Source organism: Coregonus clupeaformis, chromosome 30 (genome assembly GCF_020615455.1).
Source record: "Coregonus clupeaformis isolate EN_2021a chromosome 30, ASM2061545v1, whole genome shotgun sequence".
Lineage (NCBI taxonomy): Eukaryota > Metazoa > Chordata > Actinopteri > Salmoniformes > Salmonidae > Coregonus > Coregonus clupeaformis.
In genome coordinates, this window is record NC_059221.1 from 50,296,823 (window position 1) to 50,315,509 (window position 18,687).

Consider the following 18,687-nt stretch of genomic DNA (forward strand, 5'->3'; position numbering starts at 1 on the left):
AGGGGGATACTATATAATGTTGTTGGGTCTGTAACCATGAGGAGGGATACTATATAATGCTGTTGGGTCTGTAACCATGAGGAGGGGATACTATATAATGCTGTTGGGTCTGTAACCATGAGGAGGGATACTATATAATGTTGTTGGGTCTGTAACCATGAGGAGGGATACTATATAATGTTGTTGGGTCTGTAACCATGAGGAGGGGATACTATATAATGTTGTTGGGTCTGTAACCATGAGGAGGGCATACTATATAATGTTGTTGGGTCTGTAACCATGAGGAGGGGATACTATATAATGCTGTTGGGTCTGTAACCATGAGGAGGGGATACTATATAATGTTGTTGGGTCTGTAACCATGAGGAGGGATACTATATAATGCTGTTGGGTCTGTAACCATGAGGAGGGGATACTATATAATGCTGTTGGGTCTGTAACCATGAGGAGGGGATACTATATAATGCTGTTGGGTCTGTAACCATGAGGATGGGATACTATATAATGCTGTTGGGTCTGTAACCATGAGGGGATACTATATAATGCTGTTGGGTCTGTAACCATGAGGAGGGGGATACTATATAATGTTGTTGGGTCTGTAACCATGAGGAGGGGATACTATATAATGCTGTTGGGTCTGTAGCTATGAGGAGGGGATACTATATAATGCTGTTGGGTCTGTAGCTATGAGGAGGGATACTATATAATGATGTTGGGTCTGTAGCCATGAGGAGGATACTATATAATGCTGTTGGGTCTGTAGCCATGAGGAGGGGGATACTATATAATGATGTTGGGTCTGTAACCATGAGGAGGGGATACTATATAATGCTGTTGGGTCTGTAACCATGAGGATGGGATACTATATAATGTTGTTGGGTCTGTAACCATGAGGAGGGGATACTATATAATGCTGTTGGGTCTGTAGCTATGAGGATGGGATACTATATAATGCTGTTGGGTCTGTAGCTATGAGGAGGGATACTATATAATGATGTTGGGTCTGTAACCATGAGGAGGGATACTATATAATGCTGTTGGGTCTGTAACCATGAGGAGGGATACTATATAATGCTGTTGGGTCTGGAACCATGAGGAGGGGATACTATATAATGCTGTTGGGTCTGTAACCATGAGGAGGGGATACTATATAATGCTGTTGGGTCTGTAACCATGAGGAGGGGATACTATATAATGCTGTTGGGTCTGTAACCATGAGGAGGGGATACTATATAATGCTGTTGGGTCTGTAACCATGAGGATGGGATACTATATAATGCTGTTGGGTCTGTAACCATGAGGAGGGGATACTATATAATGCTGTTGGGTCTGTAACCATGAGGAGGGATACTATATAATGCTGTTGGGTCTGTAACCATGAGGAGGGATACTATATAATGCTGTTGGGTCTGGAACCATGAGGAGGGGATACTATATAATGTTGTTGGGTCTGTAACCATGAGTAGGGATACTATATAATGCTGTTGGGTCTGTAACCATGAGGAGGGGGATACTATATAATGCTGTTGGGTCTGTAACCATGAGGAGGGATACTATATAATGCTGTTGGGTCTGTAACCATGAGGATGGGATACTATATAATGTTGTTGGGTCTGTAACCATGAGGACGGGATACTATATAATGCTGGGTTAGGGTTAGGTCATATTTTTTTTTACTCGTTTCAAAGCATAGACAGATCGTTTCAAAGTAACATTACCACATGATCAATGACGTCCGAAGCTTCTTTTGATCACATGCTTTTTTTTTTTTTTTTTACAGTTTGTTGCAAAATGCGTGATCCTACTGATTTCGCCGCGGTGCCGGTGTTTTCGTTGATGCAAAGTAGCTTTCAAAACACCGACCTCTCCTGGACACCTAATTTATGAATTTAGTTTGATTTTTTTAGCCTATAGCACCTGAGCTGTAGCTCATTCGGTCGGGTCAGGGATTTAGGACCAGATCGAATCCTGGCAATGGTTGAAAAATAATTTTCTGTGAAACAGCACCATTTTCCCATCGTTGTTCAAATAATTAACTTTATTTTGTTTATTTATAATAATAAATAATAATTTATTTGTCTTCAGCATCCTAAATAAGACCACAGAATAGTGAGCAGGGAGCCAAGAAGGGTAACAGGATGCGAACCCCACATTCTAACTACATTTAGATGACCAACGCTCACACCTATCCATTCTGCCACAACGTTTTGATGGATGCAATGGGAATACAAGTCTATATAAACAAACGTGCTAATATTTCATCCTGACCAGCAGATGTCACTAATGTACACAGTGTTCAAAGCTCGCAGTAATGAACCCCCTCTTCGGTTGGTGAAACCCCCGAAGGATTTAGGAAGCCTGGGTTTTCCATCAATAGCATCAGGAACATCCTTTTACATTATTTTATCAACCTCCTCACAGTTTTTCGTCTATATTTTATTTATATATTAATTTCGGATTAAACCACATAACTAAATACAGCAAAACATTGTTATATGATTATAATCTCGTATAAAATGTTTCTATCAACTGAAATGAGGATCTGTGAGTCAGAGTTGTCTCCTCCCAGTGCTCCGTCATGCCCTCAGCTCAGGTAAAGCAGAGAACTGGAACACTATCTGGGAGCCAAAACATTATATTCATTAAAACCTTCCGAAGCTTTGTGATATGTCGATATTTATATATTTATTACGTCTCCAATACAACAATTTAAAACACTGTCTCTACTTGAAAGACCTAGAATTACAGACAATATTCACAGAAATGGGCATTGTGAATTATCATGTGCTTACATTCTGATAGACTGACAGACACCACAGGGAGGTATTCATTTTGTTGCTAAACGTTTCCTAACCAGAAGCAAACAGTACAAAACGGAGAGGGACCTAACTGAATTTGCCCAATAGAAACCCTTGTTTTGCGCCCGCTAAACGGTTTTGGTAATGAATACACCCCTGGTACACAGGCTCAGGGGTCGGAGGTCAGGAGACTCATTCACACATGCACTTTCAGTCTACCATCTGAGTGGGATAGCGGGATGGAGGGAGGGAGAGAGATATGGAGGGAGGGAGAGAGAGAGAGGGATATGGAGGGAGGGAGAGAGAGAGAGGGATATGGAGGGAGAGAGAGAGAGAGAGGGATATGGAGGGAGAGAGAGAGAGAGGATATGGAGGGAGAGAGAGAGAGCAGAGATATGGAGGGAGGGAGAGAGAGAGATATGGAGGGAGGGAGAGAGAGGGATATGGAGGGAGAGAGAGAGAGAGATATGGAGGGGGGAGAGAGAGGGATATGGAGGGAGGGAGAGAGAGGGATATGGAGGGAGGGAGAGAGAGAGAGATATGGAGGGAGGGAGAGGGAGAGGGATATGGAGGGAGGGAGAGGGATATGGAGGGAGGGAGAGAGAGCAGAGATATGGAGGGAGGGAGAGAGAGCAGAGATATGGAGGGAGAGAGAGAGAGCAGAGATATGGAGGGAGGGAGAGAGAGCAGAGATATGGAGGGAGGGAGAGAGAGCAGAGATATGGAGGGAGGGAGAGAGAGCAGAGATATGGAGGGAGAGAGAGAGAGCAGAGATATGGAGGGAGAGAGAGAGAGAGAGATATGGAGGGAGGGAGAGAGAGCAGAGATATGGAGGGAGAGAGAGAGCAGAGATATGGAGGGAGGGAGGGAGAGCAGAGATATGGAGGGAGAGAGAGAGAGCAGAGATATGGAGGGAGAGAGAGAGAGCAGAGATATGGAGGGGGGGAGAGAGAGAGGGATATGGAGGGAGAGGGATATGGAGGGAGAGAGAGAGAGGGATATGGAGGGAGAGGGATATGAGGAGAGAGAGAGAGGATATGGAGGAGAGAGAGAGAGGGATATGGAGGGAGAGGGATATGGAGGGAGAGAGAGAGAGAGAGATATGGAGGGAGGGAGAGAGAGCAGAGATATGGAGGGAGAGAGAGAGAGGGGATATGGAGGAGAGAGAGAGAGAGAGATATGGAGGGAGGAGAGAGAGAGGGATATGGAGGGAGAGGGAATGGAGAGAGAGAGAGGGATATGGAGGGAGAGGGATATGGAGGGAGGAGAGAGAGAGAGAGATATGGAGGGAGGGAGAGAGAGAGGAGATATGGAGGGAGAGAGAGAGAGAGAGATATGGAGGGAGGGAGAGAGCAGAGATATGGAGGGAGAGAGAGAGCAGAGATATGGAGGGAGAGAGAGAGAGGGATATGGAGGGAAGAGAGAGAGAGAGATATGGAGGGAGGGAGAGAGAGGGATATGGAGGGAGAGAGAGAGCAGGGATATGGAGGGAGAGAGAGAGAGCAGAGATATGGAGGGAGGGAGAGAGAGGGATATGGAGGAGAGGGATATGGAGGGAGAGAGAGAGAGGGATATGGAGGGAGGGAGAGAGAGAGAGATATGGAGGGAGGGAGAGAGAGGGATATGGAGGGAGAGGGATATGGAGGGAGAGAGAGAGAGGGATATGGAGGGAGAGAGAGAGAGAGGGATATGGAGGGAGAGAGAGAGAGGGATATGGAGGGAGAGAGAGAGAGAGGGATATGGAGGGAGAGAGAGAGAGAGGGATATGGAGGGAGAGGGATATGGAGGGGAGAGAGAGAGAGAGATATGGAGGGAGGGAGAGAGAGCAGAGATATGGAGGGAGAGAGAGAGAGCAGAGATATGGAGGGAGAGAGAGAGAGCAGAGATATGGAGGGAGGGAGAGAGAGAGAGAGATATGGAGGGAGAGGGATATGGAGGGAGAGAGAGAGAGGGATATGGAGGGAGAGGGAATGGAGGGAGGGAGAGAGAGAGAGGGATATGGAGGGAGGAGAGAGAGAGGGATATGGAGGAGAGAGAGAGAGAGGGATATGGAGGGAGAGAGAGAGGGATATGGAGGGAGAGGGATATGGAGGGAGAGAGAGAGAGAGAGGGATATGGAGGGAGGGAGAGAGAGAGGATATGGAGGGAGAGAGAGAGAGAGGGAGATGGAGGGAGAGAGAGAGGGATATGGAGGGAGAGAGAGAGAGAGGGATATGGAGGGAGAGAGAGAGAGAGGGATATGGAGGAGAGAGAGAGAGAGAGAAATAGGGAGAGAGAGAGAGGGAATGGAGGGAGAGAGAGAGGGATATGGAGGGAGAGAGAGAGAGAGAGATATGGAGGGAGAGAGAGAGAGAGGGATATGGAGGGAGAGAGAGAGAGAGGATATGGAGGGAGAGAGGGAGAGAGAGAGAGAGGGATATGGAGGGAGAGGGATATGGAGGGAGGGAGAGAGAGAGGGATATGGAGGGAGAGGGAGAGAGAGAGAGATATGGAGGAGGGAGAGAGAGGGATATGGAGGGAGAAGAGAGAGGGATATGGAGAGAGGGAGAGGCATATGGAGGGAGAGAGAGAGAGAGAGAGAGATATGGAGGAGGGAGAGGCATATGGAGGGAGGGAGAGGGCATATGGAGGGAGAGAGAGAGAGGGATATGGAGGGAGAGAGAGAGAGAGAGATATGGAGGGAGAGAGAGAGAGAGGGATATGGAGGAGAGAGAGAGAGAGAGATATGGAGGGAGAGAGAGAGAGAGGGATATGGAGGAGAGAGAGAGAGAGATATGGAGGAGAGAGAGAGAGAGGGATATGGAGGAGGGAGAGGCATATGGAGGGAGGAGAGGCATATGGAGGGAGAGAGAGAGAGAGAGATATGGAGGGAGAGAGAGAGAGAGGGATATGGAGGGAGAGAGAGAGAGGGATATGGAGGGAGGGAGAGGCATATGGAGGGAGGGAGAGGGATATGGAGGGAGGGAGAGAGAGGGATATGGAGGAGAGAGAGAGAGGGATATGGAGGAGGGAGAGAGATATGGAGGGAGAGAGAGGGATATGGAGGAGAGAGAGAGAGGGATATGGAGGGAGGGAGAGAGATATGGAGGGAGGGAGAGAGGATTGGGGGGAAGGGAGAGAGAGGGATATGGAGGGAGGGAGAGGGAAAGGGAGGGAGGGAGAGGGATATGGAGGGAGAGAGAGAGAGGATATGGAGGGAGAGAGAGAGAGAGGATATGGAGGGAGGGAGAGATATGGAGGGAGAGAGAGAGGGATATGGAGGGAGGGAGAGAGAGGGATATGGAGGGAGGGAGAGGGATATGGAGGGAGGGAGAGGCATATGGAGGGAGGGGGAGAGAGAGAGAGATATGGAGGGAGAGAGAGAGAGGGATATGGAGGGAGAGAGGGAGAGAGAGAGAGGGATATGGAGGGAGGGAGAGGGATATGGAGGGAGGGAGAGGCATATGGAGGGAGAGAGAGAGAGAGAGATATGGAGGGAGAGAGAGAGAGGGATATGGAGGGAGAGAGAGAGAGAGAGAGAGGATGGGGAGGGAGAGAGAGAGATATGGAGGGAGGGAGAGGGATATGGAGGGAGGAGAGGCATATGGAGGGAGAGAGAGAGAGAGAGATATGGAGGGAGAGAGAGAGAGCAGAGATATGGAGGGAGAGAGAGAGAGAGATATGGAGGGAGAGAGAGAGAGAGAGAGAGGGATATGGAGGGAGAGAGAGAGATATGGAGGAGGGAGAGGGATATGGAGGGAGGGAGAGGCATATGGAGGGAGAGAGAGAGAGAGATATGGAGGAGAGAGAGAGAGAGGGATATGGAGGAGAGAGAGAGAGAGAGATATGGAGGGAGAGAGAGAGAGAGGGATATGGAGGGGAGGGAGAGGGATATGGAGGGAGGGAGAGGCATATGGAGGGGAGAGAGAGAGAGAGATATGGAGGGAGAGAGAGAGAGAGGGATATGGAGGGAGAGAGAGAGAGGGATATGGAGGGAGAGAGAGAGAGAGAGAGAGGGATATGGAGGGAGAGAGAGAGGATATGGAGGGAGAGAGAGAGATATGGAGGGGAGGGAGAGGGATATGGAGGGAGGGAGAGGCATATGGAGGGAGGGAGAGAGGGATATGGAGGGAGGGAGAGGGATATGGAGGGAGGGAGAGGGATATGGAGGGAGGGAGAGGGATATGGAGGGAGGGAGAGGGATATGGAGGGAGGGAGAGGGATATGGAGGGAGGGAGAGAGGATATGGAGGGAGGGAGGGAGAGAGGATATGGAGGGAGGGAGGAGAGAGCAGAGATATGGAGGGAGGGAGAGGGATATGGAGGGAGGGAGAGGCATATGGAGGGAGGGAGAGGCATATGGAGGGAGGGAGAGGCATATGGAGGGAGGGAGAGGAATATGGAGGGAGGGAGAGGCATATGGAGGGAGGGAGAGAGAGAGGGATATGGAGGGAGAGAGAGAGATATGGAGGGAGGGAGAGAGATATGGAGGGAGAGAGAGAGAGAGAGAGAGAGGGATATGGAGGGAGGGAGAGGGATATGGAGGGAGAGAGAGAGAGGGGGATATGGAGGGAGGGAGAGGGATATGGAGGAGAGAGAGAGAGAGGGGATATGGAGGGGAGAGAGAGATATGGAGGGAGGGAGAGGCATATGGAGGGAGGGAGAGGGATATGGAGGGAGGGAGAGGGAGAGGGATATGGAGGAGGGAGAGGGATATGGAGGGAGAGAGAGAGAGGGATATGGAGGGAGGGAGAGGCATATGGAGGAGGGGGAGAGGCATATGGAGGGAGGGAGAGGGAGAGGGCATATGGAGGGAGGGAGAGGGATATGGAGGGAGAGAGAGAGATATGGAGGAGGGAGAGGGATATGGAGGGAGGGAGAGGCATATGGAGGGAGGGAGAGAGATATGGAGGGAGGGAGAGGCATATGGAGGGAGAGAGATATGGAGGGAGGGAGAGGGAGATGGAGGGAGGAGAGGCATATGGAGGGAGAGAGATATGGAGGGAGGGAGAGAGAGGGATATGGAGGAGGGAGAGGCATGAGAGAGAGAGAGATATGGAGGGAGGGAGAGGGAATGGAGGGAGAGAGATATGGAGGGAGGGAGAGGGATATGGAGGGAGGGAGAGGCATATGGAGGGAGAGAGATATGGAGGGAGGGAGAGAGAGGGATATGGAGGGAGGGAGAGGCATATGGAGGGAGAGAGATATGGAGGAGGGAGAGGGATATGGAGGGAGGGAGAGGCATATGGAGGGAGAGAGATAATGGAGGGAGGGAGAGAGAGGATATGGAGGGAGGGAGAGAGAGAGGGATATGGAGGGAGAGAGAGAGAGGGATATGGAGGGAGAGAGAGAGAGGGATATGGAGGGAGGGAGAGAGAGAGGGATATGGAGGGAGAGAGAGAGAGGGATATGGAGGGAGAGAGAGAGAGGGATATGGAGGGAGGGAGAGGGATATGGAGGGAGAGAGAGAGAGAGGGAATGGAGGGAGAGGGATATGGAGGAGGGAGAGAGAGAGATATGGAGGAGGGAGAGAGAGAGAGGGATATGGAGGGAGGGAGGGAGAGGGATATGGAGGGAGGGAGAGAGAGGGATATGGAGGAGGGAGAGAGAGAGAGGGATATGGAGGGAGGGAGAGAGAGAGAGGGATATGGAGGGAGGGAGAGAGAGAGAGGGATATGGAGGGAGGGAGAGAGAGAGAGGATATGGAGGGAGGGAGAGAGAGAGAGGGATATGGAGGGAGAGAGAGAGAGAGGGATATGGAGGGAGGGAGAGAGAGAGGGATATGGAGGGAGGGAGAGAGAGGGATATGGAGGGAGAGAGAGAGATATGGAGGGAGGGAGAGGGATATGGAGGGAGGGAGAGAGAGAGGGATATGGAGGGAGGGAGAGAGAGAGATATGGAGGGAGAGAGAGAGATATGGAGGGAGGGAGAGGGATATGGAGGGAGGGAGAGAGATATGGAGGGAGAGAGAGAGAGAGGGATATGGAGGGAGAGAGAGAGAGGGATATGGAGGGAGGGAGAGAGAGCAGAGATATGGAGGGAGGGAGAGGGATATGGAGGGAGGGAGAGGGATGGTGTGAGTGTGGGGGGAGAATACTTTAAAAGGGGACTGTATATGGTAGAGAGGGGGAGGGAGAGAGAGTTTAAAGGTGTGTGTGTGTGTGTGTGTGTGTTACTGGATACAGTCCATGACATGTATCTGCAGTGTGTCCATGTCCGGGGCTTGGTACTGGCACTTTGGACAGCGGTAGTCAGGGAGCTCCTCAGCCCCGCCTCCAGCCACTCCCCCTGCAGACAATCCCACGCTGCGGAAGGAGGAAGGGGTCGTGTTAAAGGCCCCTGGGAATGAGAGAGAGAGAAAATCCTCCTTTACTGTGATAATATTCCTCACCAAGATATTCAGTGTTCACAGAAGTTAATACATTTATTCCAAATTTTAACTTCAAACCCAGAAGAAAAACTAAAAATACTCATGGGCGAAGGAGCAATGGCTCCTCTTGCAGCCAAATATGTATTTGCCTGCCATAGCCTGAGGGACACTGGATAATAACATCTGCATAGTAAATAGTAACATATTTATTATTATTATTATTATTGTTCCAAATAGTAGTGGTACAGGTTGTAGGGGTGATGGTAATGATATCAGTTTAATGATGGTGGTGGTAGTAGTAGTAGTAATGATGATGGTAGTAGGGGTGATGGTAATGATAGCAGTTTAATGATGGTGGTGGTAGTAGTAGTAGTAATGATGATGGTAGTAGGGGTGATGGTAATGATAGCAGTTTAATGATGGGTGGTAGTAGTAGTAATTGATGATGGTAGTAGGGGTGATGGTAATGATAGCAGCTTTAATGATGGTGGTGGTAGTAGTAGTAGTAATGATGATGGTTGTAGGGGTGATGGTAATGATATCAGTTTAATGATGGTGGTGGTAGTAGTAGTAGTAATGATGATGGTTGTAGGGGTGATGGTAATGATATCAGTTTAATGATGGTGGTGGTAGTAGTAGTAGTAATGATGATGGTAGTAGGGTGATGGTAATGATAGCAGTTTAACGATGGTGGTGGTAGTAGTAGTAGTAATGATGATGGTAGTAGGGGGTGATGGTAATGATAGCAGTTTAATGATGGTGGTGGTAGTAGTAGTAGTAATGATGATGGTAGTAGGGGTGATGGTAATGATAGCAGTTTAATGATGGTGGTGGTAGTAGTAGTAGTAATGATGATGGTAGTAGGGGTGATGGTAATGATATCAGTTTAATGATGGTGGTGGTAGTAGTAGTAGTAATGATGATGGTAGTAGGGGTGATGGTAATGATAGCAGTTTAATGATGTGATGGTAGTAATGATGATGGTAGTAGGGTGATGGTAATGATAGCAGTTTAATGATGGTGGTGGCAGTAGTAGTAATGATGATGGTAGTAGGGGTGATGGTAATGATATCAGTTTAATGATGGTGGTGGTGGTAGTAGTAGTAATGATGATGGTAGTAGGGGTGATGGTAATGATATCAGTTTAATGATGGTGGTAGTAGTAGCAGTAATGATGATGGTTGTAGGGGTGATGGTAATGATATCAGTTTAATGATGGTGGTGGTAGTAGTAGTAATGATGATGGTAGTAGGGGTGATGGTAATGATATCAGTTTAATGATGGTGGTGGTAGTAGTAGTAGTAATGATGATGGTAGTAGGGGTGATGGTAATGATATCAGTTTAATGATGGTGGTGGTAGTAGTAGTAGTAGTAATGATGATGGTAGTAGGGGTGATGGTAATGATATCAGTTTAATGATGGTGGTGGTAGTAGTAGTAGTAATGATGATGGTAGTAGGGGGTGATGGTAATGATAGCAGTTTAATGATGGTGATGGTAGTAGTAGTAGTAATGATGATGGTAGTAGGGGTGATGGTAATGATATCAGTTTAATGATGGTGGTGGTAGTAGTAGTAGTAATGATGATGGTAGTAGGGGTGATGGTAATGATATCAGTTTAATGATGGTGGTGGTAGTAGTAGTAGTAGTAGTAGTAATGATGATGGTAGTAGGGGTGATGGTAATGATATCAGTTTAATGATGGTGGTGGTAGTAGTAGTAGTAATGATGATGGTAGTAGGGGTGATGGTAATATTTCTACTATTAACTGTTACCATTTTATTGTTATTATTCTTTAGTTGTATTATTTACTACCATTTTATATTATTATTTTTCATTATTTTATTACAATGTATACATTGTTGCTTTGGCAATATTGACAATGTTTTTCATGCCAATAAAGCAGCTTGAATTTGAGTGAGAGAGTCAGAGTGAGACAGAGAGACAGAGAGACAGAGAGAGACAGAGAGAGACAGAGAGAGACAGAGAGAGACAGAGAGAGACAGAGAGAGAGTGAGACAGAGAGAGAGAGAGACAGAGAGACAGAGAGAGACAGAGAGACAACTATTTGGCCCTAAACATAAAGTACACAGTGGCAGAACACCTGACCACTGTGACTGACCCAAACTTATGGAAAGCTTTGACTATGTACAGACTCAGTGATCATAGCCTTGCTATTGAGAAAGGCCGTAGGCAGACCTGGCTCTCAAGAGAAGACAGGCTATGTGGTGGAAACTGAGCTGCACTTCCTAACCTCCTGCCAAATGTATGACCATATTAGAAACACTTATTTCCCTCAGATTACACATACCAAACCCAATTTTGATAAACTCCCTTATCTACTGGGTGAAATACCACAGTGTGCCATCACAGCAGCAAGATTTGTGACCTGTTGCCACAAGAAAAGGACAATCAGTGAAGAACAAACACCATTGTAAATACAACCCATATTTATGTTGATTTCTTTTCCCATTTGTACTTTAACTATTTGCACATTGTTAGAACACTGTATATAGACTGTGACGTCACGAGAGGCTACACAGCTTTCCAGCGGGATTGCTCAAGTAGTGCAAGGAGACAAGGTTCAAACAAAACAAGGATTTTATTATGGGTCTTGGGAAATTAACGAAAATATAACAAAATTCTGTTCTCTTGTGGCTCTTTAAGGGTTAACAGTTCAGGGATGTCTCTTCCACATCCAAAATCATAATTCTCACTCGCTCAGATAACTTTTCCCCAGCCTTACTGTAGTCCACGTTGCAGCTAGTGGCCAACCCAGCAAAAAGTCCTTCCAAATGTCTCTCACGTATTTCCACAGGTGCATATATCCAAAGGTGAGTATTTCCCAAAGGTAAGTATCTCCAAATCCTTATATTCCTCATGGAAGTGGACGTGCAGCACTCTTGTCCTCCAGAGAGCCCAGGTTGGAGACTGTGTCTCTTCCCTTCCCAAACCTTCAGCTCATCAGCTCCTCATTTGTTTCAGCTGCGTGGGAAGATTGGCCATAGAGGGGTGGAGTTCCCGACCATACCAGCAGATGGAGCCATAGCTGTCTGGGTTTGCAGCCACCTCAGGGGATGTAACGTCCCTCCAGGACACAGCCTCTCGTGACATCACACATCCCCCTCCTCGGGACCGACGTCCTCGTCGGGTAAAGGCAGCGAAGAAGGCATCACGCCGGGAGAGGGCGTCCGCATTGCCGTGGTGCTTGCCAGCCTGCTCTCTCTTCAACTCCTCCACCTCTAGGACCAGGGACTCAGCCTCCTGTTGTCTCTCCTTGAGTTTCTTACTGAACGCATCAGCCTTGGTTTTAGCAGAGTTGCTTCTGTTGAGCAGCTTTCAGTTCCTTCTCTCTCTCTCTGCCTCCGCATTCTTCATCTTGTTCTCCAACACCTTGTACTTCTCCTCTGCCTTCTTCTGGACCTCCTTACTACTGCGCAGGGTCTCCTCACACTCCTCGATGGTCCTGCGCAGCCTCTCCAGCTCCTCCTGTTGCTTATGGAAGGAACTCTGTTGGAGTTTAGCCTGGAGGATATCTAACTCTTCTGTCTTCATGTCTAACTGTTGCTTTAACAAACGATACCTCTCAGCGGTCCCCTTCAGACCAGACAGTTCTTTGTCCAGATTCTGTAGCTCCGTCTCTGTGTCGGTCTGGGCACCTGCCATCCCTATCAGAGCCCGGGCGGGAGTGAGTAATTCGGAGGATTGCACCGGAGCCTTCCCAGGATGAGTCTTGCCTCTCCGTTTCCGAGGTACTCGGGTTATCCTCTCCTGAGACTCTCTCCAGAGTGGGTAAAAGGCTGGGCAGTCTCGTCCAATTAGGACAGGGACGGGGAGGGAATCAACCACCCCCGCCCGTCGTGTGTATGGTTCCCCGTGTGCTGGTCATTGTAAGTTCAGTAATGGGGTATTCTCTGGTGTCCCCATGGACACAGGAAACTGGGAGGACTTTCCCCGGGGTCAGACACGTTGGGCCCACCAAATCCTTACGCACCAGGGTGGCCCGGCTACCAGAATCCAGTAAGGCCTCCACATCATGGTGATTCACAGTTACCGGGCAGGTGGGGGGGTCGATCTGGGCCGCCATCTACGACTCCCAAGAGCGAGGCAACACGGTGTGTGGGTGCTGAGCTGGAGGACTCCGCAGTGGGCATAGGTTCATCGGCTGGTTTCCCACACTGCCAGGAGATATGTCCCATCTCCCCACACCGGTAACACTGTCGAGTTTCCCCTCCTGGTGTACTCTTCTTGGACCCGCCTGGTTTCTGGCTCCCCCTGGAGCCGGGATAAGTCCTGACGTGGCTGGGTTCGAGACCTTGGGGTCCTTTGGACGGGTTCTTCCCATTTGTGGTGGGGCCGCCCTCCTGGGGTCTTTTTCGGAAGCATTCAGCATCTCCGCTGTGGCCTGGTACTTTTCCACAGCTTCCACGGTCAGATCAGCCGTGGTCAAGGCCTGTTGACTGATGAACCGTTTTGCCTCATAAGGCAGGGCGCGTAGGTAACGATCCACCACAACGGCCTCCACCACCGCCGCTGCTGTATTCCTCTGCGGATCCAGCCATTTCCTGCGATTCGGACAAGTTCATGCATCTGCGCCCGAGGAGGTTGGTCTGGTTGGAAGGTCCAACTGTGAAAGCGCTGGGCCATACCAAACTTTGTGAGTCCATATCTGCTGAGGATCTCAGACTTCAGGGCATCATAGTCAGTAACCTGGTCAGGGCCCAGGTCCCGGACAGCATTCAGCGATTCCCGGTTAGAAAGGGGGCTAACAGACCAACCCACTGTTGCTTGGGCCAGGCTTCCCTAGTGGCCGTGGCCTCAAATGCATGCAGGTATGCCTCAATGTCATCGGTAGCTCCCATCTTAGATATAAAGTCACTTGCCTTTATTGGGCGGGTATTTTGGACCACCCTCTGTCTCTGCAACTGCAATTCCTCTGCCTTCAGAAGGTTGGCTTTCTTTTGCTCCTCCAAGAGAGCCACGTTTGCTTGCATCTGGGCTTGCTGGCCAGCAACAAGGGCTTTCAATATGTCCTCCATTTCAGTCGGGCGGGGAGCCTACGGCCAACTTGGAAAACTGGGTGATCAAACCTTCGGTATCCTCCTCTGACATGCACTATTAACGCTTGAGCGTGCCTGTATTCTCCACCATCTGTGACGCCACGAGAGGCTACACAGCTTTCAGCGGGGATTGCTCAAGTAGTGCAAGGAGACAAGGTTCAAACAAAACAAGGATTTTATTATGGGTCTTGGGAAATTAACGAAAATATAACAAAAATTCTGTTCTCTTGTGGCTCTTTAAGGGTTAACAGTTCAGGGATGTCTCTTCCACATCCAAAATCATAATTCTCACTCGCTCAGATAACTTTTCCCCAGCCTTACTGTAGTCCACGTTGCAGCTAGTGGCCAACCCAGCAAAAAGTCCTTCCAAATGTCTCTCACGTATTTCCACAGGTGCATATATCCAAAGGTGAGTATTTCCCCAAAGGTAAGTATCTCCAAATCCTTATATTCCTCATGGAAGTGGACGTGCAGCACTCTTGTCCTCCAGAGAGCCCAGGTTGGAGACTGTGTCTCTTCCCTTCCCAAACCTTCAGCTCATCAGCTCCTCATTTGTTTCAGCTGCGTGGGAAGATTATGGCCATAGAGGGGTGGAGTTCCCGACCATACCAGCAGATGGAGCCATAGCTGTCTGGGTTTGCAGCCACCTCAGGGGGATGTAACGTCCCTCCAGGACACAGCCTCTCGTGACATCACAAGACATAATATGACATTTGAAATGTCTTTATTATTTTTGGAACTTCTGAGTGTAATGTTTACTGTTAATATGTATTGTTTATTTCACTTGCTTTGCCAATAAAGCCCTTAAATAGAGCGAGACTCTCAAACGCTGGAGCGTCGGCCTTCTGGTCCACCGTGCTTCAGCACCACTCACTAGCTACTGTCATGGAGTTCACTAAATATATTAACAGAGTAGCAGCAGCGTAAAAAAGGCCTTCTGGTCCACCGTGCTTCAGCACCACTCACTAGCTACTGTCATGGAGTTCACTAAATATATTAACAGAGTAGCAGCAGCGTAAAAAAGGCCTTCTGGTCCACCGTGCTTCAGCACCACTCACTAGCTACTGTCATGGAGTTCACTAAATATATTCATGAAGAAACTGATAGAACACACAGGTGCTAAATCAAGATGACTTATAAAGATGAGGACCAAGAGCAGGAGAGGGAGTGTGGTGATGTAGTGTCCACAACTAAAGAATCATGGTGGAATCTGAAAAGACACGTATCCTGAAAGCATGATGGAGTCCTTACCACGTGCACATGCTAACAGAAAGGAACGAGGTGGGTAGATAACTAAATGTGTCATTGTAGCAAAAACTAAAAATCTGATCTCAAACGTTTTGTTCAATTTTATAGACTATAATGATTTAATCCAACTAAATGTTGTTTAAATGCTGAGCGCTTTCTGTCCCTACCAGCCTAGTGTGTTGCACTAGCAAATGCTTCACAATGTATTTCTTTGTAGGTTATAGCCTTGAAATTATTTAAACAATATATCCTAAATAATTCATTTTCGTTCCTTCTTAGGCTCCCTGTCTGTCTCCTGACCTATTTAGAGTGTTTATATGCTGTTTAATATGACATGTAGACTATTTAGAGTGTTTATATACTGTTTAATATGACATGTAGACTATTTAGAGTGTTTATATGCTGTTTAATAAGACATGTAGACTATTAGTTACTGTTAATAAGACATGTAGACTATTTAGAGTGTTTATATGTTGTTTAATATGACATGTATACTATTTAGAGTGTTTATATGCTGTTTAATATGACATGTAGACTATTTAGAGTGTTTATATCCTGTTTAATATGACATGTAGCCTATTTAGAGAGTTTATATCCTGTTTAATAAGACATGTATACTATTTAGAGAGTTTATATCCTGTTTAATATGACATGTAGACTATTTAGAGTGTTTATATCCTGTTTAATATGACATGTAGACTATTTAGAGTGTTTATATCCTGTTTAATATGACATGTAGACTATTTAGAGAGTTTATATCCTGTTTAATAAGACATGTAGACTATTTAGAGTGTTTATATCCTGTTTAATATGACATGTAGACTATTTAGAGTGTTTATATCCTGTTTAATATGTAGACTATTTAGAGTGTTTATATCCTGTTTAATATGACATGTATACTATTTAGAGTGTTTATATGCTGTTTAATAAGACATGTAGACTATTTAGAGTGTTTATATGCTGTTTAATAAGACATGTAGACTATTTAGAGTGTTTATATGCTGTTTAATAAGACATGTAGACTATTTAGAGTGTTTATATGCTGTTTAATAAGACATGTAGACTATTTAGAGTGTTTATATCCTGTTTAATATGACATGTAGCCTATTTAGAGAGTTTATATCCTGTTTAATAAGACATGTAGACTATTTAGAGAGTTTATATCCTGTTTAATAAGACATGTAGACTATTTAGAGTGTTTATATCCTGTTTAATATGACATGTAGACTATTTAGAGTGTTTATATCCTGTTTAATATGTAGACTATTTAGAGTGTTTATATCCTGTTTAATATGACATGTATACTATTTAGAGTGTTTATATGCTGTTTAATAAGACATGTAGACTATTTAGTGTTTATATCCTGTTTAATATGACATGTAGACTATTTAGAGTGTTTATATGCTGTTTAATATGACATGTAGACTATTTAGAGTGTTTATATCCTGTTTAATATGACATGTAGACTATTTAGAGTGTTTATATCTTGTTTAATATGACGTAGACTATTTAGAGTGTTTATATCCTGTTTAATATGACATGTAGACTATTTAGTGTTTATATCCTGTTTAATATGTAGACTATTTAGAGTGTTTATATCCTGTTTAATATGACATGTAGACTATTTAGAGTGTTTATATCCTGTTTAATATGACATGTAGACTATTTAGAGTGTTTATATCTTGTTTAATATGACGTAGACTATTTAGAGTGTTTATATCCTGTTTAATATGACATGTAGACTATTTAGAGTGCTGTGCTCACACGCTCTGACCTGGTTGCGGGGGGGGGGTGTCTGGTTGTGGGGGGTGTGTCCCTGGTTGTGGGGGGGTGTGTGTCCCTGGTTGTGGGGAGTGTGTGTGTGTCCCTGGTTGTGGGGTGTGTGTGTGTGTCCCTGGTTGTGGGGGGGGATGTGTGTGTCCCTGGTTGTGGGGGGGGGTGTATACCTGGTTGTGGTGGTCTGAAGACCTCCAGGTGTCTCTGCTGCATTTCCTCCATCCGAGCCCTGAAACACACACACACACACACTTTAAAAACGTTATTTGAATCCACAAATCCCATTCCAGTGTGTGTGTGTGTGTGTGTGTGTGTGTGTGTGTGTGTGTGTGTGTGTGTTACCGTGAGGTCCCCTCCTGCTTCAGACGCTCCATCTCAGCCAGTGCTCTGTTCAGCTGGTCCTGAAGCTCCTCCTTCTTCTGGTTCAACTTCTCTCTGGCCTCCCGCTCCGCTAGGAAGTCTGCCTTGTAGATCTCAGCCTAACACACATCCCATTAGAATCAAAAGGGATTCAAATTTTAAAAGGTCACAGATACATGGACGCTCAGTTGGTAGAGAATGGTGGTTATAATGCCAGGGTAGTGGGTTGTATTCACGCATGAATCTGGATAAAAGCGTCTGCTAAATGGCATATTATTATTATTATTATTATTATAGAAAAAAAGCACCTTCTCCATACAGCTAGACTGACCATAACAGCTGAAACAGAGCAGTACCTTCTCCATACAGCTAGACTGACCATAACAGCTGAAACAGAGCAGCACCTTCTCCTCCATACAGCTAGACTGACCATAACAGCTGAAACAGAGCAGTACCTTCTCCTCCATACAGCTAGACTGACCATAACAGCTGAAACAGAGCAGTACCTTCTCCTCCATACAGCTAGACTGACCATAACAGCTGAAACAGAGCAGTACCTTCTCCATACAGCTAGACTGACCATAACAGCTGAAACAGAGCAGTACCTTCTCCTCCATACAGCTAGACTGACCATAACAGCTGAAACAGAGCAGTACCTTCTCCTCCATACAGCTAGACTGACCATAACAGCTGAAACAGAGCAGTACCTTCTCCATACAGCTAGACTGACCATAACAGCTGAAACAGAGCAGTACCTTCTCCTCCATACAGCTAGACTGACCATAACAGCTGAAACAGAGCAGCACCTTCTCCTCCATACAGCTAGACTGACCATAACAGCTGAAACAGAGCAGTACCTTCTCCATACAGCTAGACTGACCATAACAGCTGAAACAGAGCAGTACCTTCTCCTCCATACAGCTAGACTGACCATAACAGCTGAAACAGAGCAGTACCTTCTCCATACAGCTAGACTGACCATAACAGCTGAAACAGAGCAGTACCTTCTCCTCCATACAGCTAGACTGACCATAACAGCTGAAACAGAGCAGTACCTTCTCCTCCATACAGCTAGACTGACCATAACAGCTGAAACA

The 18,687-nt window shown here is 46.7% G+C and overlaps 1 protein-coding gene across 2 annotated transcripts in view; it reads right to left on the reverse strand.

The window, feature by feature from the left end:
* Nucleotides 1–8,798: 8,798 nt before the first annotated feature.
* LOC121555481 (NF-kappa-B essential modulator) overlaps nucleotides 8,799–18,687 on the reverse strand; it is a 51,746-nt gene continuing 41,857 nt past the window's right edge. For both annotated transcript variants that reach the window (XM_045209652.1, XM_045209651.1), the window contains exons 12-14: nucleotides 17,573–17,709; nucleotides 17,401–17,459; nucleotides 8,799–9,115 (exon numbers count right to left, since the gene is read on the reverse strand). In XM_045209652.1, the coding sequence (XP_045065587.1) occupies nucleotides 8,949–9,115; nucleotides 17,401–17,459; nucleotides 17,573–17,709 (363 nt within the window). In that variant the 3' untranslated portion in view covers nucleotides 8,799–8,948. The remainder of the gene's footprint in view (nucleotides 9,116–17,400; nucleotides 17,460–17,572; nucleotides 17,710–18,687) is intronic.